Source organism: Prionailurus bengalensis, chromosome A1, assembly GCF_016509475.1.
Source record: "Prionailurus bengalensis isolate Pbe53 chromosome A1, Fcat_Pben_1.1_paternal_pri, whole genome shotgun sequence".
Classification (NCBI taxonomy): domain Eukaryota; kingdom Metazoa; phylum Chordata; class Mammalia; order Carnivora; family Felidae; genus Prionailurus; species Prionailurus bengalensis.
In genome coordinates this window covers 209180720-209204171 of record NC_057343.1, presented here as the reverse complement: position 1 = coordinate 209204171, position 23452 = coordinate 209180720, and the positions used below count along the sequence as shown (strand labels likewise).

Here is a 23452-nt window from a genome sequence, read left to right as displayed (position 1 = left end):
CAGTCTAACACTTGACTCGCGCTGATTCTAACGAAACCGATTCCCCACTAGAATGTGTATTTACTGAGAAGATCAAGTTGAATTAGACAACATCTAGTATTTCTTGTAAGAGCTCCATGGAAAGAAAACTGACTTTCATCGCAAAGAATTTACAAAACATATTAAGCATTTTGCATAAAGAACCTTTAAAAACCCTTGAAGAGATACAACAGAAGAGAAAATGCCTTCAGAATGAGCAGTTAAAAGATATACAGTAACTAAATATATTCAATTTAAAGCACCAAAGGCAGTTGACTTGATCCTCTAAGATAAGCATTAAAGAAACAAGCTTTAGTATTTTTTTTTTTTATCAATGCAAAAGTAGTTGCTACGGTCTGAATGTCCTCCTCAAAATTCCCATGTTGAAATCCTAACCCCCGAAGATAACGGTATTAGGAGATGGGGCCTTTGGAAGGTGATTAGGTCACAAGGCTGGAGCCCTCACGTACTCGGGATGAGTGTGCTTATGAGACCCGGGAGGGCTCCCTATTCCTTGTGCCACGTCAGGACACAACGAGAATTCTGGGGCCTAGGAGACGGCCCTCCCTCGACCATGCTAGCACTCTGGCCTCAGCCGTCCAGCCTCCAGAACCGGAGAAATAGATTTCTGTTGTTTGTAAGCTACCCAATCTGTGGTGTATTATTACAGTCGCCTAAATGGACTAAGATGGTATTTTATTTTTGAGTATTTTTATATACCAAAGAGTCTTCTTTTTAAATGAAATAAACTTTCTAAAGTTTAGGTCTACAAAGATCAGCTGTATGATGATTATTAAGTATGCTTTTTTTAAGTTTATTTTGGGGCCCAAAACATGCACATACAGAAGGCAATGGGAAAACGATACACAGAAATATGCCCAAGAACCAAGTTATCCAAACAATCTGTTTCTGTAAGCGAGACTATCGTACCACACATAGTCAACTATAACCTAGCTTTGACCTGGCTTCGTCTTTGAATTTTACTCTCCAGCCTTGGTAATTTCCCTTGTGGTATTTTCTTTCGCCACTAGGTGGCTATATGATACCCTATCTGATGAGGACAAGTTTCTGCAGGAGAAATCAAATACCTTCCCACAAAAAGTCATCATCATACATACCATCATCACTTATATTGTATATTTCTTCGAAAAATTTAGAACTGTTTTAAAGACAGATCCAGTTTTTCAAACCCTTTACAATGAAGTAAAAAAAAAAAAAACAAGCTATAAAGTATTTGCTTAGATTATGAAGAATGTTTTCTAAGTATAGATATTTTAAAACATTTGGAGTAGGCCACTGATGTGTTAATGGAACTAGACTCTTATCTGTAGTACCTAAAAGTCATTTTTACCGGGCGTCACACGTATCAGCCATAGTGGCACTAATTCAAATCAACGCAATTCAATCCACTGATTGTTTTAAAATTTCAAATAGAACAACACAGGTTTTAAGAATTTTAAGTACATTTTATTAACAATCCCTTTGATAAGATTATGCTTCAGGAGGCTTTTAATGCCCTTGACATAAACTGTACACATTATACAAAAACAAGAAAACCACACATGCGTGCGCGCGCACACACACACACACACACACACACAATCAAGGTGAGCAAAACCATTTGGGGACAAACCTTCTTTAAATTATACACAACTCAATGAAATATTCTTACGGAAAATATATAAATACTTTTTCTTTCTATGTTACAGTTGTACAATATAAATCAGATTTCAATGTCTGTTCAGTGACCTACAAACACCAGAACCTCCAAATATGTAGCAGCTTATTACTAAATAAAAAAAGAATATCGTGTGGTTAGGGAGCATTAAGTCCGAGATTTTATTCACAATCCCTTACCACTTACCACTTTTCAAAACTAATCTACACCATTTGTTTTACAACGCAGCTTCAGGGTTTCTGCCAGGCCAGTAATGGAACATTTTTCAACTATTATCTACGAACAATTTTTATCTCCCCGCCTCTGCCCCAACGCTTTGTATATTTGTGCTAAATCAACCAACTTAGTGACAAAATTATAAGGTATACTTTTTGGCATAAATTATATTCTTCAAATTAAATATTTTATAAAAAGAATCAAATAAGATGTGCAATTAATGCGTGTTGTGGCATAGCTATCCACCTACATTACAAAAACACTCCAAAGGGGGGTGGGGAATCCACATTCTGTGTGAGTCATATAAACCTACTATGAATGAAATCTACTCTGGAAACCTGGAACTAAAAGAAAGAAAGAATGTTCCTAGAAAGATTCTCACAGATTTCAACGTTGTCTGATAGACACTGCTATCCATTTCACTAGTAGGCTTTTATAAGGAAACTCTCACTGTAGTGATACTCTGGAAATGAAGCTGGTAATAATGGATTTCCTGAATGGGGAGACAAGGGAGACCTTCCCCAACTTACATTTTGGAAAACCTGAAATGTTCTTTCATCCCATCAGTTCTTCTCCCCAAACTCTCTCAGTTAGTTCTACCTTCTCTTTTTTCCCATGTGTACTGGATTGTTGATCTGAGACAACACTGGAAGCATAAAACAAAAGGGGAAAAACCTTTCTTCTAAAGGACTTTTCCCAACGTGGTTTACAAAGCTAATCTCACACAAAGTTAGCACCTCACTCTTACCATGCAAAACGACTGTGGTTGTAATCTGGACAATTTGATGGGTTTTTATTGCTCAATGACCTGTGCTTTAATGTGGGGATAAAAGGCATCTTCTGAGTGGAATGAAAAAACAATTTAAAGAGCAGTAGACAAATCAGAATAAGCACTGACGCCTCACTGTCGAACGCTTTACGTGCCCTGAAGAACTCAGCTTTAATTACCTCAAGCCCTGGATAAAAGAGCTGAAGACTATTAAAGCTACTATTTCAAAAGAACTTGTACACATGATGTTAGAATAACTGGCATAATGATGTGTATCGATACCTCCAGAGAGCCTCTATTTTAATGTCACTGTCTTACAGAACGTACTTATGCTACTAATCTTTATTAGAAAATTTTTTATTAGGGAGACATTTCCCCCCTTCAAATCTACCTAGGCATAAATAGGAAATAAAAGTATAAGAAATCTTAGACCATATTTAATTATCAATACTAATTTCTAATTTCCTTATCATTTATCAGTATTTACTTTAGTATGTGAAGCTGAAATCTGTTCTTGAAAAAACATTTCAATTAGAAATAACAATTCACTTTATAATTAGATATTCACAGCTTACAACAAGCACAACTGCCCAAATTCCTCCCAATTATTCAATAATTACCAATAGTACAAATTTATATGGACTAAGATTAATTCTAAAATCTCAAAAAACTACAGTATTGACATTATTTTGGTACTTTATAGTCTGGTAGTTATCTATTATTTATAGATGATTTTCTCAATTATTTCTATTACCACTGACACCATTCCTAATCTTTTCTGCTATAATTTAAAATTTTTAAATACTAAGTTAATCACTTGGCACTGCATGTGAGCATTTTGCATTATTAAAGTCTTTTATACAAATGAGTACTTGAAAACATATTAGACCCATCAGTGAAACATGGATAAACCAAATAGCACTATACATTTAAGTACAGACTTTTTTTTTCCCTTAGATTAGTGATAACCACAAAACTCTGTCTCCCCAAACTAAGTGCTATAGGCAATTACTATAATGCATACATACATGTCTTTCAAAGTAAAAGTCAAAAAACAACAACAACAACAACAACAAAAAACTGTTAGGCTAATAGTAACAGACTTCATTCCAGGATGGATGAGTGAAATGAGGTCCAGGATGGGGACAGGCGTGCGTGTGTGCGTGTGTGTGTGTGTGTGTGTGTGTTAAGAAAGAATTACTATTAACTTTTGAGGGATTAAACCACAGATTTTATACTCTATATTAACTGAGGTAGTGTTTAAAATGAATGTCTAAAATATGTCAACCCCATCATGAATGAATAAGATTACTAAATTACCTCCTTTGGAGTTTTTAACCACTATTTGGTCTAATATCTCTGACATTTGGTTTCTGGAAGGCAGTTCAATCGTCCAAGACCAAAGACCAAGGTGACAGGCAACCAACGTTCTTAAAAGTACTGTTAACATTTAAATAAACACTTGGGTTCAGTGATAAATTAAAGTGAAAAACAATATTTTATTGTCACTTGGTTTTACGAGAGCAAATCCGAAGAACCACTTCTGAACACAAGCAGCAGCCTGCAGCCCTTCTCTGCTGTGACGGTGACGCTGCTGCACGGTGCACGCGAGAACGCACCGGACGAAGCGCGGTCAAGAGGCGTTATGAAGTGAGATGAAGTGCTTCATCCCGGATGGAACTTTCAGTGCCAGTAAATTAAAAAAACAGAAACAAAACAAAACGAAACAAAAAACACAGTATCTCTGTGAGTTACGTTTCCTAGTTCACAGGGTTCTTTACAGAGATCTCAAAGAACAAGCCCGTTATAAAAACAATCTGTAATATGGGAAAATATTCATCAAGGTACTGTGTGGCAAAGCTGATGTGTAACTGTAAAAATGGTATAAACAAATGAATTAAAAAAGGGTCCTAATCAGTCCAGCTGGATTTTTTTTTTCTATTATATATAGACCTCAAAAAAGATAATCCTTTCATTTACAAGCATTCTAATGGTGATGGCCATGCTATTTTTATATACAAATTTGCATATATGTTTAATTCCTGTAAAGATTTCCAAACATCTTTAAACATATACAAATTAAACACACAAATAAACAAAACCTTGCCCTCATCAACTTAACAGCTTCACAAATGTGATAAAGGCAATTGTGTTGATAAACTCACCTATCACCGCATTTAGTTTGTGCAAAACAAGAACACTGATATAAAAAAATTAAATTACTGCTGCTTTAAAATTTGGTACTTAAGGCTTTTCACTACAATTTTTAATCATAATTAAAGTTGCATTAATGATTTTTTTTTAAGGAAATATGGCTCTTCTTTTCCCACGGAATGTGTAAATCGGAGGCAAACTTATCTCTTCCTCAGGAAATCCCAAGTGTCAAGTTACTGCTTTCTTTTGCTTTAGGTCTCATTTAATAGTGCTCGCTCTGGTTCCTGTTTCAAATGGTGATATGGGAAGTTGATGCAAATGACAAGTCCACTGAAAACATGTGCAATTCTACAAATGGGAAATACTGAATTATAAAATGATGTTTCGATACGAATCAAGAACTGTAGTGAAAAACCTTAATTGGTTCGGATAGCCTATAACAACACACTGCAACAAAAGTGAAGAGACAGAAAACAAACAAACTGTGATGCAAGTCTAGTAACATCAAAATAACTTATACAAGTTCTGGGTTGTTGAGGCTCTTCTTTTGCTTTGAGGTTACAAACCTCTGAAGTAGTGTTACAAACATTAGGAAAGATGCGGAAGGGCCAAAGTTCCCGCTCTAATACCAGCAGTTCTCGCACACCCCACCGTGGTAACGGGGTGCAGCCTCAGAGACACCGATTACTGGTTTCCACGAATTAGTTAACAAACAAGGCATCTTTAGATTTACCCTAAAAAAAGAATTCAGAAATAACTGTGTGAAGGGTGCTTCTGCATATCCTATTATTGTTCCACTGTGGTTACGCTCTTAAAAGGAAAAAGTAGAAAACCTACGTAGGTATTCAGTGCTTGGCTCTTGCATATAATGGTAACTAAAATTCTTAAAAGTGTGGTAATGAACAGCGAACCCCCAGAGGGCTCAACAGGGACAAGAGGAAGTTGTTCCGGTTGGGGAAGTCCGCAGTTCCAACTGTGCGTATACCAGTGATCGCTGGAACAGAAGCTACTCCTGTCTTTGCCGCCCGGTCAGCATTTTCTGAGGCTTTTTGTTAGGAACTCGGCAAGTCTGAGTATATATGGTGTCCATCTATGCACGCGATGAGCACCGAGGTCAGGACTCAGCAGCTGTGTCCACTGCAGGTGGCTTTGGTGGTGCTGCCAGCACAGCCTCTGCTTCTTCATGCATCTAGGAGAGAAGTGGTGACTTGCTGGCGTTTCAACAGATACAATCTGTCCTTTAACTTATCCAAACACAGAATTATTCTCGAAAGGTAAACTTCCTAAGTACGAGTGCTACTTACTTGTAAGAACTGTACATCTTGAAATAATTCTTGTATGAACCTCCGACACGGAAGTCTAAATGTGCAGTGTGAGAGCAAATGAGAAACCTCAGAATAAAGGCAGATGTCATCAAATGTTTGAGGATACTTCTCCTTAATTCTAAAACCGAAGAAAAGATGATGGTGGGATAAAAACTGTAAAAACAACTTACCTATTTTTCCGCCAAAATATCACTTTTGAAATGTTTTTCCTCTAGACATTGATTCGATGGCATATTGGCCTAAGAATATAAAATATTAAATATCCCTAGCTCACACTTAAACTAGACATTTTAAGTTTGGGGTTACCAGAAATACTCTTTTTCACTAGCATGAGAAATTGCAAAATTTATTTATCCACCTAGGATGACTTAACTATTTTCAAAATTAAATTTTTAAATAGAAATAAGTTTTTGGTTAAGTGTCCGACTCTTGATCTCAGCTCAGGGCGTGACCTCAGGGTCGTGAGTTCAAGGCCTATGTTGGGCTCCACGTCCAACTTAAAAAAAAAATAGAAAAAAAAATAGAAAGAAGTTTTAAAAGTTAGTTTGAAGTTATTAATATCCTTAACTGGGCTATCTCCTTTTATCTTCCACCTTCTAACAGTGGCTTTTAACTCAGAATCAGGGGTGGGGTATGCGGAGTAATACACAGGCTAAAGACCCGCTACTGCTAGAGAGTGTGTGGCCGGAAAGTCTGCAGTAGGACCTCTGTGTTACTGTTTTGTTTTTTTTTAATTTTTGAGAGACAGAGTAAGACAAAGTGAGAGTGGGGGAGGGGCAGAGAGAGAGAGGGAGACACAGGATGGGAAGCAGGCTCCAGACTTGGAGCTGTCAGCACAGAGCCCGACGTGGGGCTCGAACTCACGGACCATGAGATCATGACCTGAGCGGAAGTCGGACGCTCAACTGACTGAGCAACCCAGGCGCCTCTGTGTTACTGGTTTTTTAAAGGCCCACAGGAGACTCTGCACTGTGTTTCTTCTGAGGACCACTGCTTTTTAACAGTGCAGATCGAAGATGGTAATGGTTCAATGTAACTTTTCTTTCATCATGCTGCTCTGCTTTAGAAAAACAATAAAAATTCTGCAACTTGTACTACGAGAAAGAGGAAAAATAGGGGGGAAGAATTAAACCAAGAAAATATCACTTGTTTTTGTATAGGTCCACTTATCTTAAATTGTTCAGTCTCACGATTCCCACCCTTTCTTAAAAATTATTCAAGACCCCAAAAACCTTATTTTTGTGTGGGTTACAGTCACTGTTAATTACCATATTAGAAATTAAAATTGAGAAGATTTCAAAATATACATTAATTCTTTTAAAAAAATAAGCCCATTACCTGTTAACATAAACACGTACATCTAATAAAAAGTATTTTCCAAAACTAAAAAATGAGAAGAGTGGTATTGTTTTACATTTTTACAGATCTCTTCAAGTCCGGCTTAACAGAAGACAGATTCACATACCTACTTCTGCATTCCATTTGTTACTGTAATACATTATTTTGTTTGAAGTACACGAAGGAAATCTAGCCTCACACAGATATACCACGCAGAACTATGGATGTAAGCTAATTAGTCTAACTTTTGAAGTGTTTCAAGGATCTTTTTTACCCTAAAGAGCAGAACAGAGAATACTCATGGTTTACTTACGTTAAAAGCCCAGTTTCATGACATTTAGTTGAAACTGAACTACTCAAATTAATGACTAATCTCAGAACTTCTTTGCGAAGGAGTATGCGGCACATTGGTGTATCATCTGGAATTGTTTTAACACCTGAAAAGGCGATTAAAATATTTTATCTTTATCACAATAGAAAATGATTACAACTCATGAAATTTGTTCTTAAACTAAAGATCTAAGACAGAGATAAACTGCGCATAATCTACTGATCGTTCTGGAAATAAAATTCTAATGCAAGAACCCAACTAAAAGGACACACCTCAGCAGCTGATACACGTGACTAAATACAGGTACTGATAAAGACACCTGACTAAAACAGGCTTGCCACAATTTTGAGATAACATCAATTAACATTATTTATCAACAACAACCACAAAACTAAGTATAGTTTTACTAACAATGTTTGGATTTGAATCTGAAACTTACCTAACAACAATTCTGTGCTTTTGGTGCTGCTGGCTGAGCCTTCTTGAGACACTCCATCACTGCATCCAGAAATCCCTGAAAACTTAGAAGGAACCACTTCTAAGGGATTATGGATAGTCTGCTCACACCAATCAGAATATGGAATGTCTTGAAGGTCTGAAGAAAAAATGAATTATTGCAATTAAAGTATCATTATAATGGCTTAATTCCTATGCTTGCATTATATACCAGAGAGGAGATGATTCCTTTTAATTTCTTTCCAATTTGCAACATTTTCCATAATGATCTTGGAAATAAATTCAGACTGTTCAGACAGTGAAATTTGTTAAATTCTAAAGATTTTATACATAAATTTTCCTAAATTACAAAAATAACATAAAACTATGTGATTAAAGAATTCAAATAAAGACATATATAGAATAAAACACGAAGGTACCTTATCTACTCCCTCACCCATGACTCCCACCCCCAAGCTAAATGCCTTCCTAAAGGGAAATATGGTTAAAAAGTTTGACATATATGTATCTTTAAGATCTTTTGCTATTTTAATTTTTTTTTTTTTTCAACGTTTATTTATTTTTGGGACAGAGAGAGACAGAGCATGAACGGGGGAGGGGCAGAGAGAGAGGGAGACACAGAATCGGAAACAGGCTCCAGGCTCTGAGCCATCAGCCCAGAGCCCGACGCGGGGCTCGAACTCACGGACCGCGAGATCGTGACCTGGCTGAAGTCGGACGCTTAACCGACTGCGCCACCCAGGCGCCCCTTAAATTTCTTTTTCTTATTCTTTGGGTGTGGTAAGATTATACTATACTATTATTCTATGACTTCCTTTCTCCCCATTTAATAATTACCAATATAAGAATCATACTTCCCTGGGCTTATCATCAGTTCATTCCTTAGAATTAAACTTACTACCCTTCCCATGCATTGCTAAGGTACTCCTAGATGGGATTTTGAAGTCAACCAAACATCTCAGTGTTTCTAAGATGACATTAGTTTTTTTATTTAAAATTTTCCTGAGCACTTAAAGTGATTAGGGCAAATGGAAATCAGGAAGTCTTTGGCTATCCTTTTAGGGAGTAACACGGGTCAACCTATAAAATCATACAACCTTCGTACTATAAGACATACTGGAAATTAATTAAGGCTCTCATCTCATGAAAGAAAAGAAATTCAAAGAAAGGAGACACACACTTAGCCAGAAGGTAAGAGCTCTTGACAGATGGTCCAGTAGTCTTTCTACTATAGCACGTTGTCACAGTACAGAAAAAAAGCCCTATTTTTAAAGCCCAGGAAACCAAACCAATGTCAATCTCCCCCTATGTTTTTTTTCCACAAAACAGATATCACCCCCTCCTCTCACCTCTAAGCCCTTCCTAAGATTACTATTTACATAATACTAAGCAGAAAATGCTTTGGTTCCTTGGAAAAGAATAGTTATAAATTGGCGTAGTTTTAAAATTCTGGTTATTAAGGAAATCATGTGTCTTTCAGGCACTTAAATTAACACATGCTACTTCATCATTCATGGATTTAAAAAGTAAAACTATTGCCAAAAGATTTGAGAACTAAAGATGTACTTAAAAAGCAGCAGTGCCAAAGGCATCCAAATCGGTCAGGAGGAGGTCAAACTTCACTCTTTGCAGATGACATGATGCTCTATGTGGAAAACCCAAAAGATTCCACCAAAAACCTGCCAGAACTGATTCATGAATTCAGCAAAGTTGCAGGATATAAAATCAATGCACAGAAATCGGTTGCATTCCTATTCACCAAGAATGAAGCAACAGAAAGAGAAATCAAGGAATCGATCCCATTTATATATAATTGCACCAAAACCATAAAATACCTAGGAATATATCTAATGAAAGAGGTGAAAAATCTATACACTGAAAACTATAGAAAGCTTATGAAAGAAACTGAAAAAGACACAAAAAAATGGGAAAAGATTCCATGCTCCTGGATAGGAAGAACAAATATTGTTAAAATGTCGATACTACACAAAGCAATCTACATATTCAATGCAATCCCTATCAAAATAACACCAGCATTCTTCACGGAGCTAAAACAAATAATCCTAAAATTTGTATGGAACTAGAAAAGACCCTGAACAGCCAAAGCGATTTTGAAAAAGAAAACCAAAGCAGGAGGCATCACAATCCCAGACTTCAAGCTATACTACAAAGCTATAATCATCAAGGCAGTATGGTACTGGCACAAGAACAGACACTCAGATCAATGGAACAGAATAGAAAACCTAGAAATGGACCCATAAACGTATGGCCAACTCACTTTTGACAAAGCAGGAAAGAATATGCAATGGAATAATCACAGTCTCTTCAGCAAGTGGTGCTGGGAAAACTGGACAGCAACATGCAGAAGAATGAACCTGGACCACTTTCTTACACCATACACAAAAATAAACTCAAAATGGATGAAAGACCTCAATGTAAGACAGGAAGCCGTCAAAATCCTCAAGGAGAAAGCAGGCAAAAACCTCTTTGATCCTGCCTGCAGCAGCTTCTTATGCAACACGTCTCCAGAGGCAAGGGAAACAAAGGCAAAAATGAACTATTGGGACCTCATCAAAATAAAAAGCTTCTGCACAGCAAAGGAAACAATCAGCACAACTAAAAGCCAACTGACAGAAGAACAGAGGGTTACTGGAGGGGTTGTGGGGGGGGGGGGATGGGCTAAATGGGTACGGGGCACTAAGGAATCTACTCCTGAAATCATTGTTGCACTATATGCTAACTAATTTGGATGTAAATTAAAAAAAAAAAAAAAAAAAGCAGTAGTGCTGAATAACCAGGTAAGAGACGAACGTGTTATTTTAGACTCAGTTGATGAACTCCCCAGGGACTATGATGACAAAATATTCCAGCACAAGAACAGTAAGAAATTTAAACTATATTCAACTGACATGTTTCTGAAAACTTATAAACTTTTATATATTTCAGCCTTCCCTTTAGCCAGGATGATGACTCCTAACATGTCTAACCTGTTAGAATCACATCCTATCTCTGAACATGTCATCCGTTCTCATTTAAAAAAAAAAAAAGAAAAAAAACAACTCATTCTTCTAAGTACACTAGAACTATATAATTGCACGAACATCTGTGAAGGTGGCAGAAGCAGAACAGGATGTTAGCAAATACCCTCTTCCAACAGCCTTTCCTTTGAGCTTTACATGTTTGAACAACTGCCAGACCAGATGTTCTAAAGAATGAAATGAGCTCTAGTCTTGATGTTCCTTTAAAATGGTCATTAAATAGTACAGGGATTAGTTTTTAGTTATCTGCCATGGACAATACGGATGTCTTCTTTCTGATATACAAAATCTTCCAGGTGGCCTATAGGAATGCTTCTGAAACTGTACTGTGCACATGAACAACCTGGGAATCTCGTGAAAGTGCAGATTCTATGTGTGGAGTGTGAGATTCTGCATTTCTGACAAACTCGTAGGTGATGCTGATGCTGCTGGTCCTCTGACCATACTCTGGGCAGCAAGAGATCTGCAGGGCCAGGTCTCTGCCTATCTCTCTAGGTCATACATCCTCTTCCGTCTTGCTTTCTGAGCTCTATTCACACAGGTGTCTTTTCAGTCCCTCCTACTTCCCACGTACACTCTCATAAGAGAAGACCTTTGCTCTGGCTGTTCACTCTCTCTTCAAATTCTCTATATGCCAGTCTTCACTTTGTTAGCTTCTATTCATTTTTTAGACCACAGCTCAATAATGACTTCTTCAGAAGTCTCCTCTTTGACTTGGTTGTATTCTACTTGGTTGTATTCCTTTGCTAATACCATGCACCTACCCTTGATGACACTTATTACAAATGCAGTATTGTATTTACATAATCAATTGATCAAGTGACTGATCAGTCAATCCATTCATCCATTTCTTTCCCCCACTGAACTGAAGCTCAGAGAGTGTAAGAACAGTGTGTTATTTTTTGTTTTCCTTCCCTCACAAAAGTTTTCCTGGCATCTAGTTTAATGTCTGGCCCACGGTAGTGGCATAATAAATATTATGTCGAGGGCATGAATGAATAAAAGTTCGGTGACTTTTTAACCATTTGGCCTTCCTCCCTTCATGCTTCTGAGATGGGTATCAGTAACAAACTGCAATCATTTCCCAGTTCAGATTTTTCCCCTGCTGTTCCTTAGAAACACTTCACGTCACTGGCGCACCAGCCGAGAGGCTCTGACAGCTATGCCAAGGTGAGCACCTTTCTGCTTCCAGCAAGTGTTTCACAAGTCCCAAACCCCATGATGCTCTCTGCCGATCACTCTCCCAGCTACAGGTCACAAATGGATTAGAATTAGCTGTGACTATCTTCTGACTAGGTAATTGGAGGGCTGGTTTCCCTATTTCTTGTTTGATAAAATTAAGTAGAAAACAGTATAGTAAAATCCATCGTAACTGTTCATAAGTGTTTGATGAGTAAGTATATAAATGAGGCAGAACTTGCAGAAACTAAAATATCATAAACGATGTAGAGCCAAATGATTTAAAATCACACTATTTTCTACCGTGTATAATACATCAGAACAATATTGCCCAAACCTCTCACTCACCGGAAATGAGAATAATTACAGCACACTAGGGCCCTGGATGGGGCTGTTCACAGTGGAAAGTGCCTAGGCCAAGGGTTTGTCCAAACCCAGGCCCTAGGGGGCATGGAAACATTAAGGGAATTAATTAACTTAGCATACCCATATCTTATTTATGGTGCATCAGCATGCTGCAACCCATCAGTTGGAAAGCTCTGAATCAGACTATCAAGGAGAAATTTAGAAGAGTAACTCAGAGAACTTTAGTTATGACCAGGTTTTTCTTGAGTGTGGCTAAATGATATTCACCAAGAAAGGATATCTATGGAAACACTTTAAATGCTCATATAAACACATATTAATTTGAAATTGCTAATACAGATGGTCCTCAACTGATGACAGGTCGACTTTATGATGGTGCAAAAATGATACACATTCAGTAGAAACTGATTCAAATTTGAAATTTAGATCTTTCCCTGGGCTAGCGATCTGCAGTATGATCCTCTCTCATGATGCTGGACAGTGACAGTGAGCCACAGCTCTGTCAGCCATGTGATCATGAGAGTAAACAGCTAATACACTACAACCGTCCTGTTCCCACAAAGCCATTCTGTTTCACGTTCAGCAGGGTATTTAATCAATTACATGGCGTACTCAACACCTTACTATACAACAGACTTTGTGTTGATGATTCTGCCCAGCTGTAGTCTAACGTAAGTGCTCTGATCATGTTAAACTAGGGGTGCCTGGGTGGCTCAGCATGTTGAACGCCCAACTCTTGATTTAGGCTCAGGTCGTGATCTTGTGGTCGTGGGATTGAGCCCTATGTCAGGCTCTGCACTGGGCGTGGATCCTGCTTGGGATTCTCTCTCTCCCTCTCCCGCTGCCCCTACGCAACAAGCTCTCTCTCAAAAAACAACAAAAACAAAGACAAAAAACCACTTAAACACAGAAAACAAAATAGTGATTGCCAGAGGAGAGATGGTGGGGCCAGGGGTGAAACAGATGCAGAGGATCAAGAGCACACCTATCACGATGAACACTGAGTATATACAGAATTGCTGAATCACTATATTGCACACCTGAAACTAACATAACACTGTACATTAACCATACTGGAATTTAAAAATATTGAAAGAAAACCAGAATTGTTGAATAGTTATATTGTACACTTGAAACTAATAGAACACTGTATTTTACTAACATTAGAGAAAAAAAGGGGTGTGTGGGAGGCTCAGATGGTTAAGCCTCAGACTCTTGATTTCGGCTCAGGTCATGATCTTGCGGTTCTTGGGTTCGAGCCCCATGTCAGGCTCTGTGCTGACAGCGTGAAGCCCGCTTGGGATTCTGTCTTCCTCTCTCTCTGCCTCTCCCCCACTTGGCTCTCTCTTTCCAAAATAAATAAACATTAAAAAAAAAACCACAACAATAAAGGACAACAGACAGATCACACAAAGAGTCTTATGTGTTGGGCATGAATAGCCAGTTAAAGAACTGTCAACAGACTAATCCCAGAAAACAGTACGAAAGATGAATTGGAAGGGGCCAAAACTGGAGACAGAGACACTAACACTCCAATAGGAAATGATGAGTGACTGAACTAAGGCTAGGGTAGTAAGAATGGAGTAAGAGGGATGGTCATCAGAGCTGGGACATGACTTGTGACTGGAGCAGACTCAGATGACGTGGAAAAGCTCATAATCACTCACCTGAATGACTACATATTGCACTTAGTTGGTTACTGGGCTGGAAACCCAGAATTTCGATACAGACACAATAAAGGCAGTTATCGTCTGTATGTTCCTGTAATCCAGTGTCTTCTGTACTTTCTAAAAACAGAGAAGCATCTGAATGGATCGAATTCATTATTTCTGTAAGACTCATCTGTTGTCGTAGCAAGTGAAAAGAGTTTTTTACAAGACCTCCAGTTCCAGATGGAAGACCTGTGCATAAGTAAACATGAAACAGAATCTGATAAAATCAATGACATCTCTTTCAAGGTACCTCAAACTATGTGAATTTTTGAAGAAGAAAAACTAGGGAAGAAAATCAGAAGTCTTTCTATGACTCAAAATCTAATTTGCTTTAAATTAGGAAATTAAAATTAGAAGATATGCTTATTTATTAGTTTTATATGAAATTTTACATAGAAGATGGAAAATTAAAATTATACAATTAAGGCATCATTTCAATTATTCTCAGTATTTCCATAAAGAAATGTAATAATTCTAAGTCTAAAGAGGTAATTGTTTAAAAAGAATCAAGATTATGAAGCTTTAATCTGTGGCTGATATGCATATATTCATTAAAATCTTACAGTTCATAACAAACAGAGATCACGTAAAATGTATTTTCATCTCTTTTCCCCAAACCTGTTTTTTAGACCTTTTGAAAGAATTAGTGTTGCAAGTTTTTCACGCATAATTTTTAAATCAACTGATCCAATTGTTGTCTTCTTGAGAGGCTTAGTTGGAAGAACACTTTAAGTCCCTCATAAAAATAAAAACATACTGTGGTTTAATTTTAAATTAACGCAATTATTTTGGTATAATTTTTAAGCTGACCCAAAAGTAAGTATATCTGAATTTTTAATGTCATCCTACTAATATTTTTCTTCAGATCAATTTTGTTTTAAAAACAGTTTTCTTTTTAATATAAAGAGGAGTCTCAAAAGAACTTAAACCATGCATTACCTCCTGCATCATGGGCAAACACCCTGGCACCTCGATCATCATGTGGAGGTATGTTTTTTGTCTGAAAATAGGGAATATCCTTTACCTAAAATAGATAAATTATGAAGAAGTTCACTTTATGAGTAGTAGCAAAATTAAATTAAATGCAATTTAAATAGAATTACTATAGCACATGAACCTACCACAAAAAGTTCACTAAAGAAGCTTACATTACCAACATCTGACAAAATAAAATCCTTAAAGTCCTTATTTATTCTTGGTAATTTCAATAAATATTGAATGATTATTTTAGAATGTATCTAAAATGTCTTTAGACTCCTGAGCGTCTTCTTCAGTACCATCTACCATGGAGATGTTTGTGAGTATCTGCTGGGATCAGGGCCACCTTATATACTGGGCACATGTGGCCGCCTTATACAGGATACACTGGTTTAAAAAAACCTAGGAATGTACTGTGAAACGTCCACAATGTTACATGTGAAAAAACACACAAGGGTAAGTCAAATGTGACTAAAAAGCAGTTAAAGTTTCACTAAACTTCTATAGAGAATATACTGATAAAGAAATAAAACAAGATGCTGATTTGGTTTGGGAAGAGAAGGAAGGATCATGTTCCGGGACTTGGAAATACTAAATTAAAAAGTACAAAATAGCAGAGAAAGGTGAAACAGTTTCCATCATGAAACGTCTTTAAACAAAACTGCCTTAAAAAATGATCTTCCCCTAAAACAGTATTTGCTCGAAGATACAATTTCTAGCAAGGAGTCATAGAATATGAAATAATAGGAAACCAATTAGTAAGAAAACAAGACGACTTATGATACCTGGAATATGTCATTGATGTCTACTGGAAGAGCAAGACCAATATAGTCATCTGAACTACCATATGTTGCACTGGACACCATGGATCTCACTGACGAGGATCGCTGCAGGGTATTTTGATTAATAGGACTCAGTAAGTCTTCTTTATCTAATGACGCATAACTTAAAGCTTTCATGAACCTACAAAACCGTAAAAAAAAAAATCCACTTGCATTAGTTTCTTGATTTATAATATTAATCATATATAATTTATATGAAATTATAATTTATTTTTGTAACTTCATAAAAGAAGCTAGTCAAGTACTAAACAGTGCCATCGTTTATTAAGAGCATAAAAACACTTGAAATTATTTAGCTGTTACAAAATGACATACAAAAGATCATCAGTAATCAGACTGTTAGGAAAAACAACTGCTATGGCCTCCCAGGTAAAAGTGTCAAGGTGGGCAATTAGAACTTTCAATATCTAGAAGCAAAACAAAACAAAACAAAACAACTCTTAGAAGTCACAGGTATGATCCAAGGATTATCTTCACGATCCTTTCAAACTACAAACTTTGCTATAAGTTAACTAAGGGCATGTCTATTAACTCCATTTAACATTATTTTTATGAAAAATAAGAATAAACACTTATTGTGTGGCAACAAGATTTATGTAACACAGAAGACAGACACAAAACAGCAATAATGTTATCATTTGTAAATATTACAAGATAGTCTTATTTGAAGCACTGATATTTCCTCAAAGCACACCTTACTAGTGATGCCATAATAAATATGGTATGCTGATATTTCCCTAAGATACATCTTTCTCATACAGATTTCTTATTCATGCAACATCCATGCTAAAATATTTAGTACGTGCCTGCTTTGTTTATACAAGGCATTACACAAGGCTCCATAGTTAATGTACACTGGCATTCGGAAACCCAAGTCATTGAAAATTTAATAATGTAACCTGATATTTAGAAAAATTATTTTATAATGCATACAAAATAAATCCTTCATAAATAGTAGCTATTAAGATTATCATAATAAAAACCACTAATTTCTAATGTCCGCTTAAAAACCACTCACAGTTGAAAATGACAGATTTCATAACATAGGTCAGCGGTTTTTAAATTGTATTCTGTTAAACCTCTCTTACTCCATAAAACTCTTAAAGGAGTACTGCAGATAAAGCAAGGAATTATTGGATCACTTGCCCTCCCAATCCCTATCTCAACTAAGTAGATCCATTTTAATCTATTATCCATATTAGGTTTCCATAGAAATGTTTTTGTGAAGAAAGAGTTTCTCTACCTAAAACGCAATATTTGAAAAGCTTAAAGCCACTGATCTAGTCCAAATTCCATTAGATAAGGCAACTGAGGCCTAGATATTCCAAAATTCATGAACTTTACTACACAGATTCACAACAGTGAGCAACTGAAGTCTGCCTGGTTTCGTTCTGGATTGAAGAAGTTTGCAAAGCTGCTGAATTCCAGGCAGATGAGACATTATAGCATAATTTATGAAACCTTGTTCCTTGTTCAAGTTCATTCACTCAGTGCCAGGATTAGAATTTAGGATTAAGGATTCCTAATCGAGTGTTGTATCATGTCCCAAGGAGACATCTCAGTGAGACATGATTTTTTAAGACTGTTGGATTCGTGCCATCCATTATATCACAGGTATCTACAAGCCTACTTTTTTAATTTTATGAGAAAAAAAACAAAAAACAAAAAACAAAGAATAATAATCCTTCTCAGCCTGGCTTCCAAACTGTTATTTTAAAGTAAACTTGTAGTTATCTTCCATCATTTTCATTTTCTCTGAATGAACTCAATAAAGGAAAGGGGTAGGAACACAATTTTACCCCCATGGAACCTGGTACACAGCAAGTACTCAATACAATTTGAAGAACAAATGAAAGATTTGATGAACATGAAGTTTCGTTATGCTGTCATGCCTTCGTACAAGCTGTTCCTGGCTCTCCTGTTTTTTTTCTTGTTTTTATTTATTTCCCTCCCAAGAAATTAAAACACCTATTCATCCTTTATAACACCAATAACCTGACATTTTACTCCAGGAGTAAAATTTCCAAACCACTTTTTCCTGGTCTAATAGAGAATACAGGAAATAAGATTCTAAGAATCCAGACTGGTTAGGAAATAAATGATCTGGGGTAGCTGTCTTTTTCTGGTCTATTCTTTTTTTTTTTTTTTTTTTAATTTTTTTTTTCAACGTTTATTTATTTTTGGGACAGAGAGAGACAGAGCATGAACGGGGGAGGGGCAGAGAGAGAGGGAGACACAGAATCGGAAACAGGCTCCAGGCTCTGGGCCATCAGCCCAGAGCCCGACGCGGGGCTCGAACTCACGGACCGCGAGATCGTGACCTGGCTGAAGTCGGACGCTTAACTGACTGCGCCACCCAGGCGCCCCTTCTGGTCTATTCTTATGAATATTTAAGCAGTACAACTTTCTAATCTGTGCTTTCAACAATTTGGATAGAAATGCCTGCTTCAATGACACATAATGAACAGGATGCTTCAGAGTTAATGGTGCTTTGGTTACTGCACTGAGCTGTGAGATGGTGCAACTCTTACTGCTTACTTTGTTGTGCTATGTTTACTGCCCCTGCTTGCTGTGCTGGTCTTTGAGTTTTCAAATACGTTATTGTAATATAAAAGTTTCCTCCTTTGCTATCAATTTTATCAGTTGTCTTTTCCTGTTAAGAGTGTTCCACCAGTCAGAAGCTTTTCATTTTTGCTTCCATAGGCCTGAAAACCTGATATCCCTGCTTGTTAGAATAAGTATCAACACACTCTGAATTTGGGTCAGAGGTACCTTATCTCTTTTGAATAAAATTCATGAACCTCACTGGATAGATTTAGACTAGTAAGCTATTAAGAGATTTTCCTGTGTTTGTTCTGATTGATGAGGTTGCCAAAGCCAGGTGAGTTCCTGGTAGAGGAGACATTACTGCATAATTTATAAAATTCTATCAAATGAAATACAATTTATTACCGCTGCAAAGGAACCCCTTCTACTAAATGCATTAGCATCACTGAAACAAAACTGCTTAATAATATCTTAATGTTCTGAAGAATTTGGCTGTATAAGAGCCAAATGGGTTACGTAAGGAAGTAACTACCCATGATGATGATGATGATAGGTGTCAGGCACTATTCTCAGCACTTGACAAATACGAATCCATTTAAATGAATGTAAATTAATAATCAAAAACTAAGAAAGTTTTTAGAACTAACTGGCCCAACAACAACAAAGAATGGGTACAAAAATCTTTGCCAACAGTCAAATTTAACATTGCCTATCTTTTAAAGGTAAAATCAAAGCTGTTTATTTTGATCAACTTGATCTAATCTTTAGATATGGCACAGAAACTCCCTACATGTTCTTGAGTGTAGGCAAACTACTACTGCTGAATCCTCAGAGCCAAGGAATTCATTTAACGTTCATTAGGTTCCTACCAAATAATCACAGCTACTTAAGACAAAATGAAAAGAATTTCACTGAAATCTGTCGTTACTTAAAAAAATAATAGTAAGGTCAACTTTTGGAGCCTTAAATTGACCTACCTGAAAAGGTTGTTTGTTATTGTAGGTCTTAAGCTCCTGATTCCCCCGACATGCTTCTTTTTAAAATCGATCCTTGCAGAAGCGAGAAATAAAAAAAAGCTTGTGACTTGTGTGTCCTTGAAAAGCATGTATGTTTATTTTCAGGGCCTAATAGAATTTCTTTTCCCCCCTCGCAGCTGCAAGAATCCATTTCAAATCATATCGGGTAACTAGGAGCTTACAGCCTACCATAGTAAACAATTCTAATAGGTCGGTTCTGAGGCTGATGTAGATGTAAAACCTGCCTAATGCTTTCCATTTAAGCCTGTTAAAATGCAACCGTTATTGTTCATTTTTAAGTGCGTATCTGCTCACCTGCTTGGTGTTAACCTGGATTCAAAGCTGTTGGCCTTCATGGTGATGGTATCAGTAAACAGCACATCTTTTGCTGGAGATGCCAAAGCTTCAGAGTGAGATAAGGATGGATGCATTCTTTGCTGCTGTAATCTTTTCAGTGTAGCGTAGCCAAAGGCGTCTCTAGAACTTGTGTAACTAAAGTTACAATCTGCTAGACTTTTAATTGTAGCAATAGAGGGTGCTTTAAGGGACTGTGCTCTTCTAGGAAGCGTATGAGAAGAACCTGGAGGCACCAGGGACACTGAGTTTGATTTGGAGAGAGATAGATGGTTAGACTGTGGCGTCAGATAGTGGCTTGTCTTAACAGTTTTAGTACTTACCACAGTACTCATACTTCCACAGTCTGTGTCCACAGTCGTAGCATCCACACCTACGGTCTCTCGTGAAGGACTGGAGCTCATTGAACTTATTCCACTTGTTGTAGTGTCTGTATTAAAACTTTGGCTACGTATCTTCATATGTGAGCTTGTTGAACTTTCTACAACTAATCTCTCTCGGCTGGTGTTTTCTCTGTGATTCTCTGTACCAAGACTCTTGGTGAATTTTAAGTCATTCTCTCCAATGCTTGGAGTACTACCAGCGTCTTCAATGTGCTTATTCCCAACGAATGAAGTTTCTAATTGTAATGTTTTCTGTACTGTGGACATGGGTGTGAAATCATCACTATGGTTAAAGTCGACACTGGGCTCCGTAAGCGTTCTGATCCGCCTGTTGTTGGTCTTATTTTCAGATGACAGTTTCCCTCCTTTTGGATCACTGCTACTACGATGTTTTTTATTAGGCAAAGTAAGCGAATTTAAGATACGATTCTTCACAAGTTTACTAGAAGCAAAGAAAGGGAAGGAATTTTTATCCTTTATAGGTCCAGGCCGATCATAAAATGCTGGCTCTGTGTCTTCACTGATGTCAAGAAAAAATGTACTAGTAGAGCTGCTGCCAAACCGGTCGTCCTCCATTATGAACATACCTATGATCAAAGGATTGTTAATAAAAGCACAGAAAAAAACAACAAACAAAATCATAGCTGTTAGTGATGTATTTCCAGAATTTTTTGTTTAACAGTCATCTGGGGAAAAAATGTCAAAAATAAAGGGTTAAACTGCTGAGAAGCCACATAAGAACTTCTTGAGACCAAGTGTCTCAACTTGAGTGAGATGTGAAATTATGTCATTATGAGGATCTTCGGTTATTTCCAAAGAAAAATTACAGGATTCATTATAGCACAGTTTACATGAAGTGTGTTCTTGTTTGGCTGTTTATTTTTTTAATGTTTATTTATTTATCTTGAGAGACAGAGAGGGCGAGAGGGGGAAAAAGAGAGAGACAGTGTGCACATGCACGCACACACAAACACTGGAGGGGCAGAGAGACAGGGAGAGACAACCCCAAGCAGGTTGAGCTGACTGTGCAGAGCCCAACACAGGGCTCAATCTCATGAACCTATGAGATCATGACCTGAGCCTAAAGAGTCAGACATTTAACCTACTGAGCCACCCAGTTACTCCTGATTGTTTGTTTTAATGGCAGTGAATTTCTAAAATCTCCAAGTATTCAGGATAAAATTAGGAGAAAAGAAGGAGGGGCCCCTGGGTGGCTCAGTCAGTTAAGCGTTTGAGTTTGGCTCAGGTCATGATCTCACAGTTTGTGGGATGGAGCCCCATGTTGGGCTCTGCACTGACAGCACAGAGCCTGCTTGAGATTCTCTCTCTTCCTCTCTCTCTGCCCTTCCCTGCTTGCGTGCGCGTGCTCTCTCTCTCTCAAAATAAATAAACATTAAAAAATAAAAAAGATTTGACCGTGGACGTTCACTCAGTTGGTATAGATTCCTGTTAGTTTATTCTTCAAATTACAATAGAAATGAATTCCTAGTCTTAAAATATACTTCCAAGGAACCAAGTCACAGCATTTTATTTTTTTATTTAAGTCACAGTATTTAAAAAAAAAATTTTTTTTTAATGTTTGTTTATTTTTGAGACAGAGCATGAGCAGGGGAAGGGCAGAGAGAGAGGGAGACACAGAATCCGGAGCAGGCTCCAGGCTCTGAGCTGTCAGCACAGAGCCTGACGAGGGGCTTAAACCCACAAACCGTGAGATCACGCATGACCTGAGCTGAAATCAGACACTAATCTGACTGAGCCACCCAGGCACCCCTAAGTCATAGCATTTTAAATTCATGTTTAAACCAATTAGGTTTATTGTTTTCTTTTAGGCACTAAGGGACTCATCTAAATTCAGTGTCTAATTCTAGTGAAAGACTCAATCTGGGTGTCTAATGACATCTATGACATTTTATCCTATTTTTATTTTTAACTTTTTGTTGAGTAATTATAAACTACTTCAAATATATTTTGAAAGAAAGCAAAAGAAACCCTAAATAAATTTGCATATTATATTTCCATATTTTGTTGATTCTAAGATGCACATTTTTCACACTTAATACCTCTAAAATCAGACTGCATCTTGCAATCAGTGGTATGTCCTAGCTTAATAGCAGCATTTTTTTTCTTTTTTTTTTTTTTAGTGGTATACTAAAATACTGATGCGTCTTATAATTCATAGAATCTTAGACCTGGTGAACCGTGGTTTGACAAAGGTTGCAGTATTTTCTTAAAAAGAACGTCTTAAATTTTGTATGCCTAACAGCATTTAGCACAGGGATTAAAACCACATACCGTTTTTTCTTTGATTTTGACACTCTATCTTTTAATAATTTCACTATTTAGTTTAAAATATACCTCCTCTCTCAAAAATGAACATGTGAATATAATATCTCTTAACAGATACATGCTTGTTCAATAATCTCTATATCTGAAAAATGAGTGAACAAAGCATGTAAACAAAGAAGGTAAGTAAATAAATAATTTATTTGTTAGATTTTAGAATAAGCAAAAACGAGAATGATTCTTCTCACACAGCTTATTTCTTTAACTTTGTAAGTAGGATTTTCCAAAAGCTATTTAGAAGGCAAAGAGAGAGAACAATGTAGGCTGGTGGCTATCCTCTCTGTTGTGAGAAGAGAATATATTCTCCAAGACCCCATTAGTGCCAAATTATCTTAGAAAAAAGTAAATTAGGAATATAACAAATATATTTAAATTGTGACATTACAGATGCAAATGTTAATTTTAGCTA

At 36.9% G+C, this 23452-nt stretch overlaps 1 protein-coding gene across 6 annotated transcripts in view; it reads right to left on the bottom strand.

Annotated features, from left to right (window-relative positions):
• Window positions 1-1463: 1463 nt before the first annotated feature.
• Window positions 1464-23452, bottom strand: part of RICTOR (RPTOR independent companion of MTOR complex 2) — a 123699-nt gene continuing 101710 nt past the window's right edge. For 3 of the 6 annotated variants that reach the window (XM_043599551.1, XM_043599575.1, XM_043599586.1), the window contains 9 exons: window positions 20279-21287; window positions 19925-19996; window positions 16344-16521; window positions 15520-15604; window positions 14536-14769; window positions 8269-8424; window positions 7812-7935; window positions 6140-6278; window positions 1464-6024 (listed from right to left, as the gene is read on the bottom strand). In XM_043599551.1, the coding sequence (XP_043455486.1) occupies window positions 5950-6024; window positions 6140-6278; window positions 7812-7935; window positions 8269-8424; window positions 14536-14769; window positions 15520-15604; window positions 16344-16521; window positions 19925-19996; window positions 20279-21287 (2072 nt within the window). In that variant the 3' untranslated portion in view covers window positions 1464-5949. The remainder of the gene's footprint in view (window positions 6025-6139; window positions 6279-7811; window positions 7936-8268; window positions 8425-14535; window positions 14770-15519; window positions 15605-16343; window positions 16522-19924; window positions 19997-20278; window positions 21288-23452) is intronic. The other 3 variants (XM_043599566.1, XM_043599557.1, XM_043599594.1) reach the window with 3 other exon arrangements.